This window comes from Chinchilla lanigera, unplaced genomic scaffold (assembly GCF_000276665.1).
Source record: "Chinchilla lanigera isolate Chin_1 unplaced genomic scaffold, ChiLan1.0 scaffold00091, whole genome shotgun sequence".
Taxonomy (NCBI): Eukaryota; Metazoa; Chordata; class Mammalia; order Rodentia; family Chinchillidae; genus Chinchilla; species Chinchilla lanigera.
This window is the reverse complement of record NW_004955492.1, coordinates 173,483-199,134: the sequence shown is the minus strand read 5'-3', so window position 1 is coordinate 199,134 and position 25,652 is coordinate 173,483. Positions and strand designations below refer to the sequence as shown.

The following is a 25,652-nucleotide window of genomic DNA, read 5'->3' as shown; positions in this document are numbered from 1 at the left end:
TTAAGTACTGTGGATTGATCTCAGGCCCTTCACACTGAGCTACATCCCCAACTTCCCCTAACCCCTTTTACAATTTTGAGATGGACTTGGTAAGCTGCAAAATTGCCCAGGCAGGGTTTCAACTCGTGATACTCCTACCTCAGCCTCCCAGAGTGCTGTGTTTACAAGCATGTGCCACCACAACCAGCTATAGTTGTCTGAGATTACCTCCAACTTCTTCATTCAGAGCTATCATTTGAGAGCCTTAAAATTTCTAGGCCTACCAATTTCAGTTTAGTAGTCCTGGGATAGCCAGGTATCATGCCAGCCTCCCCACAGGACTGGGGATCAAACCCAGGGTGTTCTTTCAGCTACATCCCCAGCACTATTTTTTAAAAATTTGAGATAGGATCTTGCTAAACTGCCTTAAACTTGCAATCTTTGTCTCCCCCTCCTGAACAGCTGGGATTACAGGTGTGAACCACCTCAACCAGCTAGAAATCAGGTTGTAATGTGTTCTCTCCCTATGGCCATGCCAAAGTACAGAGCACCATTACAAGAGAGCAGTTAGGAAAAACCACTGTGGCATGACTCTACCTTTGGAGTTCACCTGCTTTTCTTAGTAAAATTTGCTATTTTACACAGCATGATTAACATATGCACCTACACATTAACCCGGCACAAAAGGCATACACTTATCTAGTAAGTTGTTTTGCAGAACCTGGTTACTGGACTGAACTGAGCATCTGGAAACTCAAGATGGGGCTGCGTCACAATCTCCCACTTACTGGTCCAGGGGCTGATGGTCATTCCTCACTTAGCCACTACAAAGAGCCTTCTTGACCCTCTGTGGGTACAGCGGACCATCCTGTACTGGGACTCACTCAAATGTTCCTCAGTTCCCACAGGACTACCCAGATACCTGGCCCTTGCCAGGCTCGTGAGCACCTCCCAACCTTGCCCTTGCACTGCCACCTCCATGAAGCACGGTTCAGCCTGTCCAGCTCCTACATGTCTCTCACTCCTGACTCAGAAGGACACAAATTCTCTAACCACTGAGAACTGAATGGTGTAGTCTCTGGCTAAGTCATCTCAAACTTGCTATACCCTTCCTTCTCAGATTTACTTCTCCACACCTGAACCAGGAGTGGAGAGAAAGAATGTAAAAATAAGAACTGGTTCTTGCATGTGTCCCCTAGCCGTGAAAATAACACAGCTTACTTTTCCTCCTACTCTAGACATACAACCTCAGCAGGCCACAGCCCAATCTAGAGATATGGCTGTCATTTTAACCTACCAAATTTTGGAGTGGTTTGTTTTGCGGCAACAGAAACCAAAAGCCCAACCTATTTAATACATTTCTGAGGACAGCACTGTGTACAAAGAATGTATAATCAACAAGTACTGTACTAAAAAAATTTATTGAGCATGTATGGTACTGAAGCCAGTGTATTAAGGACAGGAGTTGTGACGGTGTTTCACCTGGGCATAACTCATGGAACACATTTATCACAACCATGAATTCTACCAAGAAATGCAGAATGATCAGTGAATTAAACACTGTGACGTCAATACGTACAGAAACTAAGTATAGCCACGAAAGAGTAAAGCTCCCAGACAAAGACCCAGGCACACAGGCGGTGGTTACACTTAAGTAACAAGAATGTTATTACTGACAGCAGAGAAATAACAAACTAGTGATAGTGGAATAAACTTTTCTTACGGCAAAAGGTGAAACTGGATTCCTACCTCAGGTTTACACACACATATACAATCAAAATTCCAGCTGGATTTAAAATACCATCTACACTTCTTAAACGAGACCAAGACTCAAATCATAAAGAGATTGGTAAGTTTTACTACATATTAAAAACTATAAAAGATACTACCATAAATAAAGCTGACAATTGGTAGGTTGAGAGAAAATATCTGTAATATATAACGAAGGACTAAAACTCAGAAGATAAATTATCAATAAAAAAAAGGTAATCCAGTACAAAAATGGGAAACATACATGCAAAAGGCAGTTCACAGAAGAAAAAACATCTGTATCAAGCTCTTTGTCCACTACATTAAGAACATACTATGAAGTCTCACCTATCTGTAGCATTTTGCATGTGCTGGCATCACCACTTCTTATAAGTCAGTCAATTTTTTTTTTTTTTTTTGGTGAGATGTGACTTGTTTATGATCTGAAAACCACAGCAACATCATCAACTCTGATGGAGACATGGTAACACAGGCATTGCCATTTTATGAAAGAATTAAGAATCTTGACCCAGGGATATTTTTGTAGTACTTCTGGGCTGATGGTTTCCATGAACACCTGATTATAATGCTCACTCTGTACACCTTAACAAACAAGGAGTAAAATCCTTAGGTTGTAGTCAATTTACATGTGGGCATGGGAACCCTTTACAACTCAGTGTGGACACACCCATGTATTTTTCTCAAGCACACGGATGGAAATGGACAAAAAAAATCATTTAAAAAAGAGAGACATTCTTGAAGAAAATTTTAATTAAAAAAATCAAAAGAAAAACCGAACAGTGCCTAAATCTTTATTTTTCATAACCTACATTTTTTTCAAATTAGACAGTTTTACACTGAATGACACAAAAGGAAACTTAAATTACCAATAGTTTACATGTAAGCTTGATTCCAGTCTTAATGAAAACAAAAACAAAACCCCTCAAAAACGCTTCCATATTACACTCCTACTCTGTGACTTGGCAGCGGCTAGTGCTCCTCAAATCTTCGATTGTCTGCTGCTTTCCGTGTAACAGGCTACAGAGCACACAAAACCCACTACAGCTCAATGAAGGGGACACGAAGACAGGTATGCACCACTAGTCAACTGCTGTGATACACTGAACCAGTTTTAAAATGTAAACTGCAGAAATCCTGACTAATACAGCAATGTAAGACTTTTTTTTTTTTTTTTTTTTTTGGCCACCCAGTAGTGGCAACCAGTGATGCAGTGACAGGAGGGACTGATCAGACACATCATGACACCAACTCTTAGAGAGCAACTACTCAAATTCATGTCTGGTGACATGGGCCAGATTCTTATTCCTATATTTCCAAATAAGTATTATCACACAATTTTACAAGTTAAAAATGTCACTTGTGACTGCTGTATCTCTAAACTGATAAATTGAGATACTGCTGAAAGGAAGGAATGAGTAGACTTTCTTTTTAAAAAAAAGTAGGAAAGCCACACGTCATTAGCTATATGTGACACAGCAACAGTCTGCATGCGCCCTCACAGCTTCCTATTGTGATAACTCCCATTTTTTTCTGAGTGGAAAATCTCAAAGTAATTAATAATTTTTTTGTTGGTTTTGACATTGCCTATAGCATTCTGGCATATCATCTTTGCTTAATTAAAAAGAGTGCTTTAAAAACCACATCTGAGCAAGGTTTCAGCTCTTGCTGGCAGACTGTCACTAGCTAAGCAGTAACTACAGTGTATTGACCTTGTCCAGATGGCAGCAGGGCCCCAGAACAGCACCTCCCATGATGACTGGTACTCCACGTGCCCACCTGCTCTCTTGTGTGCAGCTGCTGAGCTTGACACTTTTGGTCAACAAAGTGAGCATCTACAGCTGGCTCTAACCGCACACACCTCACCTACAATGCTCTCACCTTAGGGAAAGGATTGTTTGTTATTAAAAACCAAGGATTCACCTTGTGGCACTGTGACTTGGAGATGAGAAAGGCTGATAGTGCCCTGGCCCCTCCTCTAGCAGAAATGTGCCCTGAAGGACCCTGGGTCTCAGAGCTTGCCCTTCCAGCTTTTACAGTATCTGTGAGTTTAAGAAATCAATTACTTCTTATTTCTCAATCTGACAATTATAAAGAAATTAATTCCCATGCTCTTTTAAGAGGCATTCAAACCATATTAGCATTATGTAAATTTTTGTATATTTGAATATGATAACTGCTCTAATGGAAATGGTCAAATATATCTGGCATGTATGATTTCCTCTGGCAGGTTAAATCACTTAGAGGCATGTGGCTTTAATTAGCAGATGATTTTTTTTTTTACTTTCACTTTAAGATCCTGCCAGTTTCTGCTTTTTGTATAATGCTTCAAAACCCTTTCACATTAGGTATGATTAGTACATATTTATATGTTTTTTTAAAGTATGAAAACATCTAAAGGCTTTTAATAAGACTTTCCATTTCCCTTTTGCAGCAGAGGCAGAATCAGTTCAACATACCAGTATGAGAAAGAGAAAAAAAAAAAAAAACCTCAACAAATTAAAATATTCAAACCACAACATTTAGTTTATCTACATCCAGCTCAACAGCAACATTTATAATATATCAATAATTTTTATCAGATTTTTCTCTGTAGGGTACCTTTTAATATGTTCTGATTATTTACAAATGTACAGGCAAAGCACACTCCCAAGTGCACATATTTAATACAGTATTGACTATTTGCATTTACAGGATTTTTCAACAATCTGAAAAAAGATCAACTGTTGAAGATCTTTAAGTATATTACAAAAACTACTGCTAGTTCTTGCACTACAGTATGCTTACTCAGCAAAACTAACGTCAAGAGATCCACACGGTAACTGAGTAACTCTGATCCACTCCTGCCAACCCAGGGGCCAGTCTCCATGAGCTCTAAGCTGTCTTATACAAAAGTTAAGGCAAAGTCATTTTCAAGTTTAAATAAAATTCAAGTCTTTAAATATTGGATGGAAATAATTTTTTTAAAAAAAACCCTCAGTCTTGTTAAATAACATTTTGTGGAATAAACTATATGGTTATATTTAGCAGGAAATACTTTCATGTCTGCTACTTAGAATACTTAAAAAGAAAAATTTTAGGCATTTTAAAACAAAATAATTTATATGTAACTTTATTATAAACTTGCTAACTTTAGTGCATCCTTTTCTTCAGAAGCATAGCACTTCTAGAAGTGACTCAATGAGACCCTCGTCTTAGAGGTAAAAAGAGCAGGAATTTCTGTCCTCCACCAGCCAAAGAGGGAGAAAAACCACAAACACCATTCTCTTATGGCTGCATACTTTTCAATCCATGTGCTGATGCAGAGGTACAGGAAGACTCCACATGGAGCTGACTAAGATGTGGACTCTCTCTGAGAGTGACGGGATGGGGTAGGGGTGGGAGGACATGGGTAGAAATGTGCCAGAAGCAGGCACACTAGGGTGGGAGCCAGGTATCCTGCTTGCAGGGATTGAAATAACATTGTAACGTTGTAGTTTAACTTTGTGGTAAAATGTCAGTGGGCAACAAAGTTTATATTTTCATTTATGTTCTATTCACAATGTGCTTTGAATTTATTTTACATAATAGCCTCTTGAAACTGAAGTGAGAAGCTGGTTACTTGCTTGCAGTACATCAAAACTCAAAGGTATTTGATCTTCCTAGGATGCTCTCCACAGGTTCATTCTACCAGGATCAAAAAATGACCATTTATACAAAAGCCCTACTAAAGGCTTATATGAGAACATAGCTCTCATGCCAGTGTGTTGGTGCCCTGACACTGCCAGCCTCTTCCTCTACAAGGCTGAGGCTGCTCTGTCAGCACCATCAGCCTTCATCCAACTGTTGGGATAGCTGCAGATATGCACTTGCAGACCAGTTACTAAAAAAAAAAAAAAAAGATGTAGCATAGTTCCTTTAATTTAGAAAAACTATGTGTAGCTTGCATTCAGAGCCACATGGAGGCTTAATAAAAAATATCAATTTGTTAAGATAAATGCATTTTCTATCTGGAAAAAAAATCAGACTTATGCATCACCTCCAGTTAAGCACCAACCTAAAGTAAGGTTTATATTAATTAAATCCTGAAAAATAGATTTTTCTCAAGAGGGGGGACAATCTGACTTACAGAAAAATAACTTGCAGGCATCCCATGGGCCTCAAACACTGCAAGCTCCTAACCAGCGACTCATTCTTGTACTGAGTGGGAAGAGTTTTTCTGTGGTTAATACAGCTCTTCATGACCCTCCCAGGCATACAGTTTTCACTGAGGAGACTTTGGGGGAGTGTTCTGTTCTCTGATGAGACGCTTCCCAACAGCTGGGGGTGAGGGTCGGCGCCCAGGCTGCTTCCTCTGGTCTTTGGGGGCTCCAGGAGTGGACTTGAGGGTAGGGGGCTCCCTGTATCTCTCCACCGGCTCAGCAAGCTTCTTTTCCTCCTTCCCACAACTAAGAGTGTTTGGCTTTTGTTCCTTTTGTGGTTGCAATGGGGAGGAAGGAGGCTCTTTACTTGTTCTCTGACAAATCTCTGCATAGCTGGGCTTTCGTAATTCCTGAAAACAGATTAAAAGTGATTATATGCACAAGTGACATCTCCAGGGTTGACAAGGGAAATTAAGACAAAAATAAGTAAAGGTTCAATTCTAAGTAAATTTCCATCATCACAGGGGTTTTTACTTTTAAAAGTTCATAAAAATCAATGATTTGGCCTCTCTGCAATACAATTTTCCCACCAAAACTCTCTAGAAATAGTTTTTTTTTTTTTTTTTTTTTTTGGTCTTTCTCAGGCAGGGTCTTGCTATGTAGTTTAGGCTGGCCTTGAGCTCACTTTGTAGTTCAGGCTGGTCTCGAACTTGCGAAGATCCTCCTGCCTCAGCCTCCCAAGTGCTGGGATTACAAGCATGCGCCACCATGCCCAGCTAGAAATAGTTTTTTAAAATGGCTAAAGTTAGAAAAGATATAAGTGCCTTTAAGCATTCTTGGGCAACATGGAAGCCTAAGACACCCCACCATGATGCACCCAGAAAGACAAACACTGCTTTCTCTTGCTCTGCTTCCTTCAAAACAAAACAGTGCAAAGTGCTCACAAGGGGGAAAAAGCAACAAACTGCCATGCATTATTTCTAAAAAAATTCTCAAACTACAGAGGACTGGAAATGTGTGCTTAAAAATAGTGAAGACAAGATTTCAAAATGAAGTGTAACAGTGTTTCAGGTATATGGAGCTAAATAGCAAATAAGAATAAAATTTCAACAAAAGCCATTTGTAAACTTAGTAATTTTAAACTGTAAGACTATCTTAATTTAGACTCAACCCATTGGGCTAATGGCTAACTTCCCAAACCTTAACAATAACAGCTTACCCAACATCAAACTGAAGATGATACAAATCAGAGCCAGAGAAGTTAGATTCACCAAAGACAAAAACCACCAGACTCACTGAGATCACAACCCACTGGACTCACTCCTTTTTAGCTATTTTGCTTAGTTTTATGTTAATTGACAAGCTTAGAACAAATGCTCAACTGATGACAAATTCTATGGAAGAACAGAGGTTAGGATCTTAGGATCTTGTTACTAATCAAGAAATCATTATCTACTCACATTGAAATAGAGAGATTCCATTGTTGTGGTACAGCAAAATGACCAAAAGGAGTTGGTAGAAAATTATTAGCAAATATTCAGGGTGTTTTGCACAGAAAATACAATACACAGACAAGCCTCAGACCCCATCAAATTAGACTTGGATTAAAAGAGATTAGCTAATGCAAGGATAGCCCTGTGTCTTTTTACCACACCAGAGCCTCACTGACTGCTGCACAGAAAGGCAAGTGCAAGATCCTTACCGTGGTAGCTCCATTCACCTGCACCGATTTACATGTGGTTGAAGTAATGGCAGAAGGGAGTCTGTCGACACTATGGGTTTCCCTCTGTTTTTCTACCACCTTAGGGTCCCTGTAAAAATGCCACCCAGTATGAGAATCTTGTGCAACATTATAGGTCAAAGCTGTGAACAGCAGAGTGTTGGTAGAACATCAATACTCACTCGGGTACATGGGCTGGGGAAGGGGATCGTTCATATGTTGCTGATACAGCACAGGAAGCCGGCACTGAAGACTCTCTTGGAGCCACTGCAGAAATACTGTTCGTACTTGCATCTGCATTGAGGCTCTGAAAATCACCACAATGGTAATTTATTTATTGGTGCTGGGAACTGAACTCACTACCTTGCGCTTGCTAGGCAGGCGCTGTGCCACTGAGCTACATCCCCAGCCCCACAATAATAATTTATGACATGGTAAAGAAAGAAGCACTTGTCAAATCTTTGCCAAAGAAGGTAAGGGTCTAAACTAACAGAAGTACAGAAACCTCAAACAGATCTACAAAGCTATCGTGTTACCAGTTCAGACTGGAAAGTTCACTTGAGACTGAAGATGAGACAGTCATGGAAAAATGTCTGAACATGCCTTTATTCTCAGGTGCCACAGTCCTCAGGGCCCTGCCCACACATTCTCACGGAAGTCCTTAGCTGCTTAGTCTCCAGCCAGCCCTTGTGGCAGCATACATTTATACCAAAATACACAACAGTGGTCATGTGCCGGTCATGACCTGGGTTATGTTGTTATTTACACTGACACTAAGAGATGTGCCTGCACTGAAATCCTGCTGACTTGGACTTAATGTTCACTGGAATACCTCCCTCCCCCAAAGCAAAATATAGCCATCTTAGGGTTCATTTTTCCCTATAAGAGCCTGCTTCCCATCTTCTGGTAAAGACTCAGAAGGGTGGACTCTAACCAGTGCTGAATGGAACTATGTGTCCATCCTACTCCAGGAGAACGAGAACTGCAGTACCCCACTGAAAAGCTGCTAAGCCACAGCACAGGACATAGGAAAAGACAGTCTTCTCCAGCAAAAATGTAAAAAAAGACTCCAAGTATGTCCTTTGCCAACAGAGTCTTCACCCTTCTTTCTCTGAGCACTATAGAATTGGGCGTATGTTCCAGAGTCTTTCTTTTGTATTTCCATTGTAATTATATGTAAGCTTATTTTCTCAATGGACTAGCCAAACACATCTCATTCATCTGGAACTTCCCAGCTTGCCACATCCTGGCATGTAAGCAACACTCAAGTATCTACCAGATGTGGCATTCCTAACATAGTTCAGTATGACTCATTCTTGTAACCAAAGTAAGTAAATTGATACCTCTACAACTACATAAATTTGAGTACCTTGTAGTAGGTATTAATATGAGTTCTCACCTGAATTCACAAACAACCCTTGGAAGCAGGTGTGTTAATCCTTCCAATTTAACTAGTGAGGAAAGGAAGGAACAGAGTAGTCAAAAGAATTTGCCTTTGGTCACAAAGAAACAACTGAATCAATCCAGATCTTCATACTCCAGTCAGTGACTTCCTATGTCTAGTAACTATTTCACAAAGGTTTAATCTTATTCATGTTGTAAGTAATGCCATACTTACATAATTTCAGAAAGACAAGGGAGCAAATAAACAGTGGGTTTAATTGTAAATGACAATATTTTCTTAAAATGCCTTCTCGTTCAAAGTAGATTTTAAAAGTTCAGAAGTGAATAAAGTGATGAATTGGAACTAGAGGTCCGGAAGGGAATGGCACAATTTATAGTCTTATATTTTGTAGAAGTTAAGCACTGACTGTGAGCCCTTTCCAGCCTGAAAACCAGAATCTTTTATGACTACGCTCAAGCTGAGGGACACTAGCTTAGCAGAACTACGAAGAAGACAATACCCTTTTTTATAAAAGTGTGCAGATATTCAGGAATGTTTTGCCCTGATGCTTTTTTGTTTGGTACCGGGAATCAAACTCACGACCTTGTGCTTGCCAAGCAGGCGCTGTGCCACTGAGCTATATCCCCGGCCCCCTGATGCTACTTAAATACATATAACCTTACAGCACTGTGAGGAGTTTTAAGTGAGTGATCACAGACCTTACATCATTAAGGGTGCACTGGACTGCATCCCTTTGAAATCCTTCCCTACAGCTCTATAATCAAGTGTCCAGTAAAAAGCAGGTGCAGATGTGCCACTAAGTAGCTACAATGCAGATGAAGTAATAAGGTCATGGAATTAGGCTCAGGCTTTTTAAAAGTAGCCAATTCTTCCTTCAAGAGAAATTTTACACAGAAACTCAAAATGTACAAAGCAGTAACTACTATTTCTTAAGCCAGGGTAAAGCCTAACTCTTGTTTTACCATCACCAAGGGCATTAGGGCAAAACTTGAAAACCAGAATTCACGACTGTTCAAGTGCAGTAATGCGGTAACACTACACCACATGGTGGGAGCAACTCAGAAATTATTGCATGGAAATTTAAGACTTAAAATAATTTATAAGACATGCCAAATCTAATGTGTAACCATTAATAGGAAAAAAAAAAGGAAAAAAAAAAAAAACCAGCATCTTGCAATGCCCACAACCCTCAAGACTAAAAAAATAGGAGCAATTACTACCAACCAATATGAACAGGACTGAACACTTCACCTAACCTTAGTCTTAAAATACTGTGGCAAAATTCACCTAAAACTGCTCTAATAACAGAAATAATGTATTCACTACAGCAGTACTGAACTTAGGCTGTGAAACAGCACCTTTTCCCCAAATCCAGAGATAATGGAGATCCTGACTCCAAAGATCTGGGGACAGTAGAAAGGGTAGTTGTGGTTTATACTGGAAGAAGACATATGGATGATTCTCATGGATAGATACAGCTGAAAACTGCTGTACAGTACAATACAGTTGATTCCTCAGATGGTAATCACCACACTAAGAACATCCTCGGTGGTAACCCACAAAGTTCACAAAGTTCACTGAATTACAGCAAAGTGACTGCAGGCTTCTTGCTACTCATCTCATATAGATTACTAAAAATTATATTATTTCCAGTATAATTCACATTTTCTCTTTCATTCTGCTGTGAAATAAAGGAGATCTGAACAACAATGAAAACACAATCTAAGTGCCTTCATGAGAGTGTATCCAGAACATCATAGCGCAGACTCCACCTCTGACCTCAACACACAACAAGGGAACAGCCTGGCCCTGGCTTCAACACCGACCTTGCCACTGCATATCTGTGTGCCTCTTGCAAATTACTTGAATTCTCCAAGCCTCTTATAAGTATTCAAAGTCCCTGGTCAAAATAAGTGCTTAGTAAATGTCAGCAACTGTTAGAATTCTAATATAAATCTTACTCTTTCTTTTGACGGTCCTAGTATCAAGCTAGAAAGCCTGTTTTCAAACAAATCTTCTGTCTTCAAATTCCCTGCAGCCCCAGGTAATGGGGGGAAGCTGGACAGCCCCAGTTCGAAGCTTGGTGATGGAGGCTTTGGTGGCGTTGGAGACTGAGTCTGGCTGTTCTGCAACAAAATGAAACCCCATAAAGTCGAACAGGAGTGGAGAGACACAGCATGAATAAAGCAAAGAACCATCTGATTTCCACAGCAGCCTGAAAAACAGTCTGGAAATAAAGCCCCAATAACCCTGAGCTCCATCTGACTTGAAGGAGCTAACATCTCCCAGAATCTCTGCTGAAAGCATTATTCCCTACGTGAGAAGATTCTAGAGAGTATCCGAGAACTCGGGCGAGAGCAGGTTAAAAGACAAAAATGGATCCACGCTGCTGGAAATCCCACTCTTTCTGGCATCCTTCCCTGTGTCTTGACTTTAGTGGTACAGGTGTCTGCTGTTAGCTTAACTTTCCCCAGCTGTGTGCCCTCAAAAGCAGGCTTGTGCTTATTAAGCATCTGGCAGTTGTATGCGCCCTATAACCTAGCATAATGAACAAAACTCAATCCACCATACTGCTAAGTTATACACTGACACTATAACCTGAAAGTTAGTTTTAGAGACTTTACTTCAAACATCTGCAAGTGTCTGAGGTAAATGGAGCTTTTTAGAAGCAGAGAGCCATCACAGCAAATTGATCAAATTGTTTTTAAGGAGAAGGAAGAGAAGCAGTATGGTGGAGCTGGAAAATGATAGGACTTACAGGTGGGGCTTGATTTTGAAGGTACAGTACTCCTTTGTATTTTTTAGGATTTGAATGCCTTTCAGATAGGCTATGAATGCTGCTACTAGTTGAGTTCACATGCTCATGTATTTATTATTTGTCTGTAAATTTTTAAAAACTCATTCAGATACAATCAGTATTAGTCTCTATTAAAAACTGTAACACGAGTAATGTTCCTAGAACTTCTAAGTCAGTGGTGGCGAATCTATGGCACACATACAGCAGTGGGCTGTTATCACTGAAAGCTCTAAGAAGTTCACCATCACTGTTCTAGGTGGTTCCTAACTACAAAAACAAGGAAAACAAAACAAGATGAATCACAAATGGCAATGGGATTGTTTCCTGGCAGGCATCACAGTGTGACACATCTTATAATGGACATGCAGACAACATTGCTGGTCTAAATGATCACAGGGAATCACTAATTCCAAGTGGAACCAATATAAACTGCCTTACCAAAAGGTTAGCCCAAACTAGACTAGGCTGACTTTGGTAAAAAGAGAATTTCTGAGTTCTGAACAGAGAGAATGTATCTTTGTGATAAGAAAGCACACACATGATGGCTCAAGGAGCTGAAGCAAGAATTTTATCGTTTTTAACAGATTTTCAGGTGTGGAATTCTATACTTGCAAGTCCACTGGGTAACTTCCTTAAAGACACTTCTATACATACTGCTGATTCCGCCACAATAATCTGCCACCAGTTGTGTTGAATTTCCAGCCTCTTTTAAATTTAGGCCAGAGCAAGTATTTTCCTTAAGAAAAACTGTTTAATCAATTCAAACTAAATGACCATGTGTTACTCAACATGCACACAAACTTATTATTTTTGAGTTTATTCTTAAGTTATTGCGGAAGGCAAATAATGTTTTGTACATAGTAGGGAGACAATGTTCTCAATGAAAAAAAGATGAACAAATTCCTACACACGGGAAGCTAATTAGGCTTGACAAAAATGAATGGCTCCAGTTACAGTGGTACCCTCTTATTGGCAGTTTTATTTTCTGCGGCTTTAACTGCTTGTGGCCAAAATACTAAAGAAAAAACCTCCAAAGATAAACAATTTGGAAATTTTAAACTGTGTGCTAGTCTAAGTACCATGATGAAATCTAACACTGTACTGCTTGAGATGTGCATCACTCTTCTGCCCAGTGCACCCTTGCTGCACATGCTCTCCACCCCTTAGTCATTTGGTAGCCATCTCCATTATCAGCTCAACTGTGGCACTGCTGGAGCTTGTGTGCAAGCAACTCTTATTTTACTTAATAATGGTCATAAAGTGCAAAACCAGTGATGTTGGCAATTCAGATGTGTTAAACAGAAGCCATAAAGTGCTTCTTTTAAAGTGAAATGGTGAAAGCTCTTGGCTTAAGAAAACTTTTATGCTGAAGCTGCTAAGATCTACAGGGAGAATGAGTCTTCTATCTATGAGCTTGAGAAGGAAGAAAAAGAATTTTCTGCTAGTTTTGCTGCTGCACCTCAAACTACAAATGTTACAAGCATAGTACGAGGTGAGAACATAGTTAAGATGAAAAAGGCATTAAATTACAAGATTTGTTACCATCTACTGTTTCAGGCATCCACTGGAAGCATTAGAACATTTTTAGAATGTCTTCCATGGATAAAGGGTAAGGAGCTCCTGTGTTTTAAAATATACAACCGTTACCCACACTGAAGAACTGATCCAGATACCCACGTAGCCTGTAGTATGTGCATGAGTAACTCCTGGCTGCTCATTTTACAGCACATGTATCTACATACTATGGAATAGCACTGAGAGACTAATTAGTAATCAGTTTCTAAAATCTGCAATTTCTTCCTCTTTACATCACTAAAAATGTCACTTATTACTGATGGATATCACATTAAATGAAAAAATCTTCTGAACTGTTCCTTCTCATGCCTTAACCTTAATCCACTTAATTAACGTCCATGTTTATACAGAGTTAAGAGTTACATGTCTTGTAAAATGATATATGCTTTATGTACTCACTGCAAACTTCTCTTCTCTTTTCTTCCGATAGCCAAAGGAATTTTTCCTAGAGAAGAGGAAAGCAAAAGATTATTTTTTTTCACTTGGAAAACTTAGTAAGCATATTATTTATGCTCATATATTCAAAGAATGAATCAATTCAGTCTTTATTACTTTGTAATCTTGCAAGAATGAATTTTGCTTCTAAAAGTCTAACTTTAAAAAGAATAAGCTAAACAACAATTTATAGTAAACATTTCAACCAAATGTCCAGATAAGGTAAATTAAAAAAATGTATTAAAGAATTTATACAATAGTTAATAGAATTTTTAAGATATAAACACATGAACAAGATGTAAAATCTGGTATCAAATTATATACATGCATCATTTAAAATAGTAGCAAGTTTCATCAAATGTGTATTTATCATTAAAATTTCTTTTTATCATTTCAACACAAAGGCTCTCTGCATCTTTTACTACATAAACTGGGAAAAAAAATTAGAAATAAATTTGTTTCTTTTATTTACACCTGACCATAAGCTGGTCTTGCCTAAAACGGCATAACTAAATCAGAATGGTAAACTTGTATCCCTTGCTTTCTGCGCTCAACAGAGGTTTGGTAGAGAGGCTCTATGGACCCCCTCCCCCAAGCTACTAGGCTCTAACAGGTCCAAACTTAACTTAACCCCAGGCTTGGTGGCCATTATCCCATCACTGACTGCATTACTTAGTCCTCCCCACCCCGCCTGACGAACAACTCAGGATCAAAATAGCTGGTGTGGCTTGTTTCCCTGAATAACACATGGTCTAGTTCCAATTCTATTAAACCATGTTGCCTGTGGCCAGTCTATCTTACAATCCCACCAAGGCTATATAGATGTTGAGCTCATCACTACAGACAAGATTGGCTATTTCTGGATTCCTCTTACTATTTGACTTTCAAACTGCACTGAAAGCAAGTAATCTCATTTTTTTGGTTTCACTTTACTGTCCGCCATGGATCTCTTAAGCCAAAGGTTAATTCAAAGCAAGAGCCTTACTCTCTTCAATTCTAGAAAGACTGAGAGAACTGAGGAAAATGTAGAAGCAAAGTTTGAAGCTGAAAGAATGATACTGAAAGACAGAAGTTGCCTCTAAAACATAAAAGTAGAGTTGGATCAGCAAATGCTGAGTAGACTGTACATGCTGCAATAAGTTACCCAGAAGATGTAGCGAAGGTCTTTAATGGAGATGGCTACACTAAACAGATTTTCAGGGTAGGTCAAACACCCATCTGTTGGAAGATGACATTTAGGGTTTCACTGCCAGAGAAATCCATGCCTGGCTTCCAAAGACAGGCTGACTCTCAAAGCAGCTGGTTACTTCAAGTTGAAGGTAAATCTAATTCACCATGTTGAAACTCATACAGCTCTTACAAATCATACCAGCTGTGCCCTGCCATGTGCTATGAATAGAATAACAAAGACAGCACATCTGGTTGTGACATGGCTTAATGATTATTAAGCTCACCATTGAGACTCACTGCTCAGGATAGAAAAAAAACCAGATTCCTTTCAAAATATTATTACCTATCAACAAGGTCTCTGAAGGAAATGAGATGGCTACACTGGATCAAAGAGTAATTTCAACTTTCTGTGGAGGTATTAGGGAATGAACCTAGGGAATACTGAGCTACATCACCAGCCCTTTTTATTTTAAGACAGTGTGTCTCACTTGCAAGACTACTGACTCAGCCTCCCAACTAGTTGGGCTTATGAGCATGTGCCACCAGACCTGGCTTCAACTTTCAAGTCTTAATATACCTTCTAGAAAGGATTCACCATTATCAATGCAATTAAGAACATTTGTGATTCATGGGAAGGGGTCAAATATCAATATTAACAGGAGTCTGGAAGGAGGTGATTCCCCTCCTCATAGATGACTCTGAAGAATTTAAGTGTTCAGTGGAGGAAATAACTGCAGAAATAGCAAAAGAACTACAATTACAAATGGAACCTAAAGATGTTGCCAAAGCATTACAATCTCATGATAAAACTAATGAATACACCCAGCCCTGCTCCTGTACTGGGGATTCAACCCAGGGCCACTAAACTGAGCAATATAACCTGCACAATTTTTAAACTTTGGGGATAGGGTCTCACTACGTTTTCCAGGTTAGGCTAAGATGTTCAATCCTGTTCTTGCTTGATCCTCCCTCAGTGTTAGGTTTATAGTTGTGCACCACCATGCCCAGCTAGGTGTTGCTTTTTATCTTTTTTTAAAGCAAAGTCCCTAGGAATACTGCTGTTATTATGACAAAACATTTAGAATATTATTTAAACTTACCTGATAAGTAAAGCTAGGTCCTGAGAGGACTGGCTCCAATCTGCAAAGTTTTACTGTGGGTGAAAGGCTATCTAACAACATCATATGCCACAGGGAACTCTTATAAAATATAGTTAATGCAGCAAAATTCACTACTGTCATTCTTTAAAGAAATTTCTACAGCCACCCCAACCTTTACCACATGGAAGCCACCTGTTGATGGCAAGATCCTCCACCAGCAGAAAGATCAGGACTTGGTGAAGGGTCAAACAGCATTTTGTGGCAATTAAATTTTTTAAATTAAAGTATGTACAATGTTTTTTTGATGTGATGCTATTATATACACACTAGGCTATTAAAGAATAGTGAAAACGTTAAGTTTTATATGTACACTAGGAGACAAAACGTGCCACATGTGACTTACTTTATTGTGTCATTTGCTTTATTGTGGTACTCTGCAGTGAAATGTGCAGTATCTCAGAGGTATATTGTTAGTGTACCAGAAAGAAGAATGAACAATTTTGGAGTTCCTGTAGGTCAGACATTAGTGTATACTTCATGAACTAAAAGTTTAGAAATATTTGTATTTAAATTTTTCAAGATAGGATAAAAGGAAATACCTAGATAAGATGAACTGCTTGCTCATCATCTGCCAGAGGAAAACCCTGAGAATCCTCATCAAATTAATAATTGAGGATGAAATGACCTACTTAAGACCATAAGGGACACAAACTCTTAAGACCCAACTGCATCTTTCTAATTTCATCCCTTTAAGGTGATATAAATGACAGAGGATAAACTAGCAAGGAATAAAGATCAAGGTGTATCAAAGCAAACAGTGAGAACGAAGTGGGTATACGAAAGTTGAGTTTCATAATGCACGGTAACAACCTGAAGTAACAACAAGAGATACCAAGGATGTTAAGACTTCTCACCCAAAAATGGAAATAATACCCAAGGACAGGTACCAATTCATAATGACAACTTTTGTTGATAGATAAATTCAGTAGATATGGAACTTAGCCACTGGTTTACCTGGCTATCAAACTCCTGAATCTGTCTACTATATCCAACTGCCAGCTAGAAAGCAAGCAAGTTTAGAAGCACGTGGGGTAAAGCCAGGAAGCCACCTTCTGATGAAGGCAGGACCTGGACAGCCAAGAGCAATTACCAAGGTGAGACTGCAGGCACACATAATGGAATCTGGGAACTGTGTAACTCCATTTCTCTATAAATAATATATAATGACTATGACTTAAAAAGAGTTCAATTCCACCTACTGTTCTCTCAGAATAAAAACTTCATGCCATGTAAAAATAAAACCAAAAAAAATCCAGTTAAGCCTCTGTTCTGAAAGTAATTGTTCTCATCAATTATATAAAATTTTTGATGGTTCCAGCTTTTAGTTTGATTTTCTGAACTAGATTAGAAAATAATTATACAACAACTAAAGTAAGGAAATTTTAAAATGTTAATAGTTTCTCATAGGTAAACAACAAAATACATAAGCAACTTACCTTCCTCTCCCTAAACCAGGAGAAGATTCAAGACTACTTGGCTCCACACGCCCAGTTCCAATATCTCTCTTGGCATAAGCTGAAGCGTTTTGTATTCGTGTTCTACTTTGCCCTGTTTGCCTTGTCTGTGTGCTCCGGACACCATTAATTAATCGATCTGCAGTGAAGTTAAATATTGAAGGACTTTCTAGCAGCCCAGGTCCTCTCTCTGCACTAGGAATCGCATGGCGCAGATGAGACTTACTAGGATTCCTATAAACAAAATGTATGTATATGTTCAGTTATAGAACAGTCAAGGTACTACATAATGAGCACGCTAATGTGAAATATCTAAGCTAAAATCTGCTACAGTATTTAATAAATATAAAAAAATTATTTAGAATAGTTAACATACAACACATAGAATCATGTCACCCAATTCACTAGTTTGGTTCACAAGCTCATTGGTTTGTTAACCCAGATCCAAGTTAAAATCAGGCATGCAATCATGGTACAAGTTGCCCCAAAAGCCTTCTCTGAAAAGAATTTACTCCTTGATGGAGGCAACTGACTTTGATGCTTAGTCTTTGCAGACTGCAGGTGTATGGTTCAAAAGTTACCTTTGATTAGCACTGTGTCAAATGTATCTAGTTACAGATACTGAGAAAAACAGCAACATGAAGCTGATAAGCACTGAATCATTTTTAGAACTTGCCTGCTTCTAGGAGGATACTGTCTGAGTGAAGCCAAAGGAGATGTTGCAGGTTTGAAAGTTGGAGATGTAAACCCATTTATAAATCCAGTATTTGGAAATGGAGTTACCTACATTCATTAAGAAACAAGTAAACACATTATCAAATAAACAATAATATCTTAGTATAATTTCCTCTTACCAGAAACATACTGTTCCAAGTTATGCTTAAGAGTAGATGTAAGGTTAGCATGAACATTTTTGTAAGATTGTTTTTTGTTTTTTTTTTTTTTTTTTTTGGTACTGGGAATCGAACTCAGGACCTCGTGCTTGCTAGGCAGGCACTTGTGCCACTGAGCTATATCCCTAGCGTAAGATTGTTATTAAAGACTAATCTTTGCTGAGCACTCACAATAACCTGATTGGTGATCAGAACTCTTTCTGCATCATCTCAGTTAATCCTCATAATAGTACAATGGAGAAGAAAATTTACACATGTAGAAACCAACAGAAGAGGACAGACCCTTTCACATACCTAGACCAGAAGAGAACATGGTGTTCTGAACATAGGCACTGGCTCAGTACGCCCAAATGCTTAACCTAAAGGATACTAATAACACTACTTTTATCCCTGGCCAGAAGTAAAATTATTTTTATTTTGAGTGACCTTCATAAATTGCATCAAAGTTCTCAATGTAAAAGCATTTATATACTGATGCTACTAACTTTGCTTAATTTCATCATCACAGGCTTTGAGAAAGTTATTTTTTACCCTCTACTTCCATGGAAGTATTGCTCTAAAAAACAGTATATTTTCAGATCATTAGTTAATTATTCTCCAAGTCACACTAAGGTGACACATGGCCTATAAATATACTGACATAAAATTCAGAAGAAAAATTTTAAAAGTTAAAGATCCGAGGCTGGGGATTTAGCTCAGTGGCACAGCACCTGCCTGGCAAGCGTAAGGTCATGAGTTCCATTTCTGGTACTGGAAGAAAAAAAAAAGTCACGGATCCCTTAAAAGATAATCCTAAATATAATCTTAAAAAGTTAAAAACATTAAGCATAGAAATTTAAACATCACTCAACTACTTTCAAAATTTAGACACATAGAAGATGGAGATGACTAATTTTCTGGCTTTTGACATATCACATACCCTGTATGTTACTGACATTCCTTTAAAGGTATTTAGTTGTATGGAATCCTCTAGTCCCCACCCTAAATTTTCACAAGACTGATAAAGGCTGCCCATGTTCAAAAATTAGGGGACAAAAAAAATTCTCTTTAGAGTTAACTGGAAGCTGTAATATAGCAGTGATAAACCTGTGGCACGAATGCTGCAGTGGGCTGTCTGTATCATTGAAAGCTCTGAGAGATTTGCCATCACTGCTACAATAGAAAGAGGATGTTGAAATAGCTTATCACTCATCAGTTTTAAAATAAAATTTAAAGCAACACAAAAGCAACACATCAAACAGAATCACTCTCTATGAACTTTTAAAAAATATACTAAAAATATACTACACTATTCAGGTCTAGTAAGATACTACTATATATTCAGGTCTAAATTTTTGAGATTTTTACTCATAGTAAGACTGATTATTTTACATTTGTAATTTTACATATGGAATTCTGGTGCTTGAGTAATTTTGCTTAGAAGTTTTAAAAATAAAATTGTGTAATAGTACTTAAACACTGTAACTTGCTAGGAATTAACAGGTACAATCTCTTTACCTTTGCTCAACTGACACAATGCTTCAAATCACAGAAAAGGCTTTGATGAAGGGACCTGATTTCACATACCTAGACCAGGTCCACATGGCTATCATAAAAAGCGCCCTGAATATAAAAACGAAAGTCAAGACCATAACTGACCCAAGGTCCCAAGACAGCATACTACAGACAAGGAAAAAAATGATCAGAGAAACAGGAGGAGTAACTGACTGTAGGAAGAGTGGAACTGGAAAAGCATGGCAGTTAGCCATGTTTGAGGAAGATTATTCAATAGCAAGGGATTAAGAAGTGCAGTTAGTTTAAGGTTCTCTTGTAATGAGGAACTATAAGGACACAGGTACATTTTTATAGAGTGTAGTAATATTTCTTAAAAGTAGTACATTTTCTTCCTATTTGGAAGAGACAGAGGAGAGACTGAAATAACTTTGCATTTTAGCCACTTGTATGGCAAACATGCTTTCACTGTAGTGATTCCAGATTTTTGGAGGGTTATGGGCCCCTTTGAAACTTTCTATCAACTGATTTTTCTGTCCCTACCTACCTTTTACATGACCTCATTCCCCTGCTTAGAAACATCAGACAACCTCCCACAAGCCACAAGGTAAAAGTTCATATACATTTGTATACCATGTAAGAAACCTGTATGACCTGGCCTGAAAACAGCAGTTTTGCTCTCATTGTCCCCATATCCAGTCCATGCTTTAGCCCAGAAACACAACTTGATCTATGATCATCTGCAAACTTTTGTGGATAAATTTACCCTTGAAACTTCCCTCTCTTTGACCCCTTATAATAAAATCTTATATAAATGGATAAGCTCAACTTATGTAAAAATACAATGCCTGATAGACCCTTAACTGTAAATTTAGTGATATTTTATAGATACGCTCTATTATCATAATTATCATCTTCTTGGCATATTTGTCCTTTCTAGCCTGAGTTTTTTCATAAGCACTTATTTTTACTTTTTAGCGTAGAAAAGGTACTAGCAATTCAAGTTTAAGGCTAGTGTGAGAAGTAAAACCAAACTTTATAAGACAGCATGTATTCTATTTGTCCTGGACTATAGGACTATTAAAATAACCCTTTCTCCTTAACAAATCTTCCCTTGCCAATGTGCTTAGAAGGACAGCAATTACCCAGGAGTTCTTATTGCATTCTGTGTCTTATAGGCAAGGAAATGCAGGATAGGAGGAGAGATGAACTGGGCAAAAATCATGACCACAGTACTAAGTTTTTACACATATTGCTCTGTTTTTATCACCCAATTATATTTAAAATCTACAACATAACTTGAAAGTTTACTATAGCAAACTGCAAACATATCTGGTTCCCCAATTAGATAAGGCTTTAAAATTTTCAGAGCACCAGTACAATGTCTAAAATATAAATTTCTGCTAAGTAAATTCCAAGGTTAAAAAAAAAAAGATTTACCAAGGGTGGATCAAGATAGCTATGCGTTGCTGACCACGTCTGGGGGGTAATCAGGCTGTACAGAGGAAACTGCTGCTGGGGACTGTATACTGGAGGTAAATAAAACGATGTTGTGTAACGCTGTTGTGTATAAAGGTTCATGTCCAGAGGTCTAAATCCATTCTTTGGCAAAAATGTGTTTATAGCTATTGCCTTTGCTTTTATCCGTGCCTGTTTGAAAACATTTAACTTTTTGTTAGAATACTGAAGAACACTGGCTAGAAAATAAAGAAAGTATAACCAACAATCTTGCTTACCTTAATTGGCTTTCCTTGAAAAGTTTTGACTTCTTCTCGCAGGTATTTGTAAGCCTAAGGGCAAAAATCATCCAAAATGCTATTCTAGTCATCTTATAAATAAGATAAAGTGGTAGTTAATTCAACAGCTCAAATAGGGAACTATAAAGTTAAATGGTCAACAGGGCATAAGGCAGTGATCCTTGACCTTCTGTGTCACAGGTACCTTAAAATAACTTCATACGCACTAGGAAACCCCCTACCCTAAAATGCTCAAATGTAAATTTGTTTTAAAAGTATGAATAGATACCATAAAAGTCTACTAAGGCCACAGGATAAGTATATTGACTCAGAGGAAACAATAAATACTCACTTCCTAATTTGAAATTAGGGCCACACAGTTCTGACATAGGTTGGGGAAAAAGATGAGGACTGAACATTCAAAAGTCATTATTTATATACAAATCTATTCTTTTCCACATTAAATCTAAATTAAGCTCCCTACATATTTCCAAAAACTCTGTATACTGATTTAATGACAACAACATTCCAGTGGGTCAGCATGATCATACTTAGTTCCACAAACATGGTGCTTCATAGTTCCCATTTTTCCTTTATTCCTTAGATGCAATTAGAACTGTCTCTCAGGTTCTTGTGCCTTTTCTTTTGAACTGCCAAGAGCATCTGCGTCATTTAATACTTCACACTCATTAATCTGCTTGTCCCAAACAAGGTAACTTCCTTTAAGGGCAAGGAAGCAATTATCTTAACTCCTTCTGTCTATTCAAGGAATGTACTTCTCAGTATCTTTAAAAGCACCTTGTAACACAATGATGGCCACTGAAAGATATGGTTAGGTTCAAATGTCCCTGAATTCTTCGCAAACAGCAAAACCTTTCTGTATATACCCAGCTATATGACCAGCAATGATTTTCCTAGGCTGCTTATGTAATAATATTCTTAGAAAGTAACGTCACGTGCTTTGCAGAATGCTACAAAACATAGCCATATAAGTTTCTATAGCTCTATTTTCTCTGCATTTTACATTCAAACTTAACACTCTGCTCTGATAACAATCTTGATATCCAGAAAAGGATATTCTGGATATTCTGCATACTAATATTAAACACAGGCAAGGGCCAGGGATATAGCTCAGTGGCACAGTGCCTGTCTAGCAAGCATGAGGTCCTGAGTTCGATTTCTGGTACCAAAAATAAATAAATAAGCACAGACAAGCTATGTACTACACAAGATGATAGAGAAATGAACTTACCTGCTGTGCATCAGCTTCTGTTTCAAATGTAATAAACCAATTATCATTATAGGCAAATTCACAGTTTATGAATTTCGGTAAATTATCTCCTTTAAATAGTGCTTCTACTTCCTACAGGAAATGGAGAGGTTAGAAATTAATGCTTAACTTTTGCCATTAACTAATGCCACTTTTTTCATCACTAAGATTAAAAACAAGAACAAAAGACATATCCTTAAACAGAGTCCATGCTGGGGATATAGCTCAGGGGCACAAGTGCCGGCCTGGCAAGCACAGGTCCTGAGTTCGATTCCTGGTTAAAAAAAAACAAAAAACAAAACAGAGTGCAACATGCTATGCTGCTTACAAATATTATTTTAAAAAGGCTGAATGATTCAGTGAAACTTCCAAAATTAGAATTGCCATGCCACAAGAAAATAGCTAGTACACAAATTAAGAGCTTTCCCCATTTCCGAGGAACCATTAAGGTGAATTAATATGAAAAATAACAAACTACTTTAGGTTGATAACTACATAAATTTAAAAAATAACTTAAAAACTAAAAAACACTAGCTTAACATTTGTTTCTGGCCAAGGTGAACTAGACTTACTGCTCCATATGACACAATCAAAAACAAGACAGAACTGTGAAATAAGGATTTTGAAATACTGGTAATCAGGCAGTCTAGGACAGTGGTTCCTGAAAGAGGGGTCATGAAAAAGATAAGATCTCAAAATGCCCAATTCATGCCTGGAGGAGTTTCTAGGTCACAGCACCAGAAGAGTTTGCACAGGTTCTAAGCTCCATGGAGAGCTCACCCCTGGTCCTCAGATTGAAATGAAAACAACTACCTGAAATGATTAGAAGGAAACACCACAGCATGAGCTCACCAGGAGTCAGAATGGAAAATTCTCCTTAACTTACAGGACATGAGGCAGAGTAGTCAAAAAGGGGGGAGTTGCCTTAGCAATGGGGAAAAATGAGTTTTAAAGGCTAGTCTGATTTCACCTAGCAAATATTCCTTAGGGATCAAACTGGTTCCAAATAACTTTTTATTCTTTGAAATGGGAATCTCACTGCTTTACCCAGGCCTCAGCCTCAGTCTCCTGAGAAGCTAGGGTTACAGATAGATGTACATCACCAAACTCAAGCTCATTTATAAGAATAAAAAATATCCAGTATCCAATAAAGCAAAATCCAAAATACCTGACAGTCTTTGAAAAATTACCAATCATGCCAAAAAACCCTAGAAAAATATCGTCTACAATACGGAAGAGTAATCAAATTAATGCTAGAAATCACAGAATATTAGGCAAGAGCATTTCAAAGAGTTACGGAATATATACACACTTCATATGCTCAAAAAGGTACACTGAGAATGCTAAACAGATACGGGGGGAAAAGGATCCAAATTAAACTTATGGAGATGAAAAATGCAGGTCTGAAAAGTACTTTAAATAAAATTAACAGCTTGTTAGACACTTTCTGAAGAAAAGGTCACAAGGGAGAAGAAAATATTTGAATGACTCAATGAAAGTATGAAAAACAAAGCTAAACCAAAGCATCTTGCAATCAAATTGTTTAAAACCAGTGATAATATTTCAAAGCAGCCACAGTTATACAGAGTAATGAAGATAAAAATGGCAGACACATCATCACCAGGCCACCAGAAGAGAGAACATCTTTAAAATATAGAAAGGAAGAAAATCGCTCATCAGTCTAGAAGTTAAATCTAGTAAAAACATATCATCAATGAGCCTAAAATATTTTCTCAAATGTACTAAAGATGAAAAAAATTAATACCAGCAGACTTATACCACAAGAAATCTTAATGAAATATTCAAGTTAAAGGAAGATGCTAACAGATGGGAAGTCTATACCTGCACAGAGGAATAAAATACAGAAATAGTAAATATTAAATACATAATTCTTATTTTTAATCTCTTTAAAGGAAATTGATTTATTTAAAGCAAACAATATATTGTAGAGCTTATGACCACACAGAATTAAAATATATGATAGCACGAGGTCAGAAGTGGTAAACTAATGTTGTAAGGAAATACTATTACATAAGTAAAGGCCGATTTTGATAAATTTAGTGCTGATGGACCCTAATGCAAGCACTATAAAACACACTCATACTTAGTGAAGCAAGTAAGAGATGGGGAGTGAAAAGGAAACAACAGCAGAAGCAAATAGAAAACAAACAGATTGTAAAAGTAAACCCAACCACATCACTGATCACTTAAGTACAAATGTGCTACACCCACAATTAAAAGGCAAGCTTTTTTCAGATTAGCTGGGGATAGGGATGGAGATACAGCTCAGTGTAAGATGTTTGCCTAGCAAGGTGCAATCTCTCACTTCTGTGTACCAAAAAAATGAAAAACTGAAAAATAATAAAAATTCACATTGCATAAGAAAAGCAAGAGCCAACTACACACTACTTACAAGTAGTTCATTTTTAATGGAAAAACAAACACAGGCTAAAATAAAAGAATGAAAAAGACATACCATGCTAACATTCATAAATGAAAGGGGCAGTGGCTATATGCACACCAGACGAAGTAGACTCAACAGCAAAAACAGTGCCAGGAAGAAACAGGGTCATTTCATAAAAAAACTATTACTCAGTTATACTTCAAAAAGTACTAAAGGAATTTAATCAAATAACCACAAAAATTATTTTCTGAGATTCTATAGCCTTGTTTTGTTGT

At 37.8% G+C, this 25,652-nt stretch overlaps 1 protein-coding gene across 5 annotated transcripts in view; it reads right to left on the bottom strand.

The window, feature by feature from the left end:
• Positions 1 to 1,381: 1,381 nt before the first annotated feature.
• The window catches only part of Larp4b (La ribonucleoprotein domain family, member 4B), an 83,854-nt gene continuing 59,583 nt past the window's right edge, over positions 1,382 to 25,652 (bottom strand). For 4 of the 5 annotated variants that reach the window (XM_005404910.2, XM_013504699.1, XM_013504697.1 and 1 more), the window contains 10 exons: positions 22,956 to 23,066; positions 21,704 to 21,757; positions 21,408 to 21,617; positions 18,260 to 18,366; positions 17,566 to 17,817; positions 13,764 to 13,809; positions 10,954 to 11,118; positions 7,770 to 7,894; positions 7,570 to 7,678; positions 1,382 to 6,277 (listed from right to left, as the gene is read on the bottom strand). In XM_005404910.2, coding sequence (XP_005404967.1) covers positions 5,990 to 6,277; positions 7,570 to 7,678; positions 7,770 to 7,894; positions 10,954 to 11,118; positions 13,764 to 13,809; positions 17,566 to 17,817; positions 18,260 to 18,366; positions 21,408 to 21,617; positions 21,704 to 21,757; positions 22,956 to 23,066 — 1,467 coding nt within the window. In that variant the 3' untranslated portion in view covers positions 1,382 to 5,989. The remainder of the gene's footprint in view (positions 6,278 to 7,569; positions 7,679 to 7,769; positions 7,895 to 10,953; positions 11,119 to 13,763; positions 13,810 to 17,565; positions 17,818 to 18,259; positions 18,367 to 21,407; positions 21,618 to 21,703; positions 21,758 to 22,955; positions 23,067 to 25,652) is intronic. The other variant, XM_013504698.1, reaches the window with a different exon arrangement.